Source organism: Penaeus japonicus, unplaced genomic scaffold, assembly GCF_977035675.1.
Source record: "Penaeus japonicus unplaced genomic scaffold, GWHDUDI00000001_assembly GWHDUDI00000013, whole genome shotgun sequence".
Lineage (NCBI taxonomy): Eukaryota > Metazoa > Arthropoda > Malacostraca > Decapoda > Penaeidae > Penaeus > Penaeus japonicus.
This window is the reverse complement of record NW_028234415.1, coordinates 36863031-36864936: the sequence shown is the minus strand read 5'-3', so window position 1 is coordinate 36864936 and position 1906 is coordinate 36863031. Positions and strand designations below refer to the sequence as shown.

Below are 1906 nucleotides of genomic sequence, written 5' to 3'. Positions count from 1 at the left end.
AACGCATGATAATATATATACACATATGAATCATGACTGTGAATCATAAATATATAAATCAATAAATAAGATGAAGATTGAATAATTCACTCTAAGCATAATTTACAGATATACCAAAAACAAATCAAGCATCTGCATAAAAAATAATAAATTGATAAAGTATTTACTGAAGAAAAGAGATCTCAAACAAATAACTAAAGAAACAAAAAAAATAAAAAATAGTCATTAAATATGTAATAGCATAACCTTCCATTTTGCATTGACAATCTTACCACCATATGCTTAAACTAATAAGCAACAAGTCTCACCAAGCATATTTATTGTCCCAACTGTGTTAGTCTTGATGGTTTTCACTGGGTTGTACATGTAGTGTGGAGGTGAAGCTGGGCTTGCTAAGTGATAGATCTGAAAAGTTAAACCAACATAACAACGTACATTACTCAATTTTGGGCACCAGTATTTTAACAATATTCAAGCACAATTCAGAGGAAACCCCACATCCCATAAAAAGAAATCCTATTCAAACTTACTTGATCAACCTCAATGTATAGAGGATTCACAATATCATGGTGGATGAGCTCAAAGTTTTCATGCCCAATCCAGTGCTCCACATTTCTTTTACGCCCTGTGAAGAAGTTGTCTACCACGATCACCTCTTGTCCCTCCATCATAAGACGGTCAACCAGGTGTGAGCCAACAAAGCCAGCTCCTCCTGTTATCTGCAATGTACATAATAAGGCAAATTTTACATTAGTCACCTGTATATGACTATGATTATTAGGCATCATTGCAATAATGTAGTCCTTCCTATTGGCCCATCTTGGAAGCAAACTAAGTGCTGGATCAGCTCTAAATTGACTTCCTGCCTTAAGCTGAAACACCGGCCTGGAGGTGTTAAGGTGCAGGGACTTTTTAGTTTATCAAATACAAGTTCTCTCTTCTACCATGAGATTATAAGACCATTAAGTCCCTTTTGATAATTTACAAATCCTAAACACACTTTTCAACTTCATGCCTATGTGTGGATATGCCTGTGCAAGCATGTGTGTGCATGTGCCTGTGCATGTGCCTGTGAATGTGTATCTGTGCCTGTGTATGAGTGTACCTTTGCATGTGTGTGCACGCACATGTGTGCATCCCTCTGCATGTGTGACTAACCATGTGTGTGCCTGTGCCTGTACCTGTGCCTGTACCTGTGCCTGTACCTGTGCCTGTACCTGTGCCTGTACCTGTGCCTGTGTCTGTGCCTATGCTTGTGCTTGTGCCTGTGCCTGTGCCTGTGCCTGTGTGCATGTGACTGACTATAACTCACCAAAATCCTCTTCCGATCTTTGTAGGTAAGAAACTTCACCTCGGGGTATTTTTTTGGCACCCTGTACTCAATTTCTTTCAATCTCTTCTCTAGTTCATGTATCTTTGTCATTGCATCATCCAAGTTCTTTAAAGTGAGGGAGGATTTGGGGAAAAGGGGTGAGGATGAGGAGGAGGGGTGAGGAGGAGAGAGGAAAGGGGGAGGAGGGGTTTAGGAGGAGGAGGAGGAGGGGGAAAAAGGGGGTTAGTGGGAGGAGAAAGAGTAGTAGTGAGTAGTGAAAGGGGTGAGTTTTAGTTGAGTATGAGTGAGTGGTGAGGAAAAAAGAGGAGGAGGAGTGGGGTTGGTGAGGAGGAGGTGGAGTCGGGAGGAGGAGGAGTGAGGAGGAGGAGGAGTGAGTGGGGAAAGAGTTTGGGGAGTAGTGGAAAAAGTGAGTTTTGGGGGAAAAATGAGTGAGTTGGGGGAGAAAAATGAGGAGGAGGAGAGAGGATGGGAGGGGAGAGAGGGGGAGGAGGATGGGGGAGGAACCCCCCAATGAGTGAAAAGGGGGAGAAGAGGAGGAGGGGGGAGAAAAGGAGGAGGAGGAGGGAGGGGTAG

The 1906-nt window shown here is 42.9% G+C and overlaps 1 protein-coding gene across 1 annotated transcript in view; it reads right to left on the bottom strand.

Moving 5' to 3' along the window:
• Uxs (UDP-xylose synthase) overlaps positions 1–1437 on the bottom strand; it is a 14912-nt gene extending 13475 nt beyond the window's left edge. The window contains exons 1-3 of the mRNA XM_043006062.2: positions 1313–1437; positions 531–719; positions 309–405 (exon numbers count right to left, since the gene is read on the bottom strand). Of these exons, the coding sequence (XP_042861996.2) occupies positions 309–405; positions 531–719; positions 1313–1423 (397 nt within the window). The 5' untranslated portion in view covers positions 1424–1437. The remainder of the gene's footprint in view (positions 1–308; positions 406–530; positions 720–1312) is intronic.
• Positions 1438–1906: the final 469 nt, after the last annotated feature.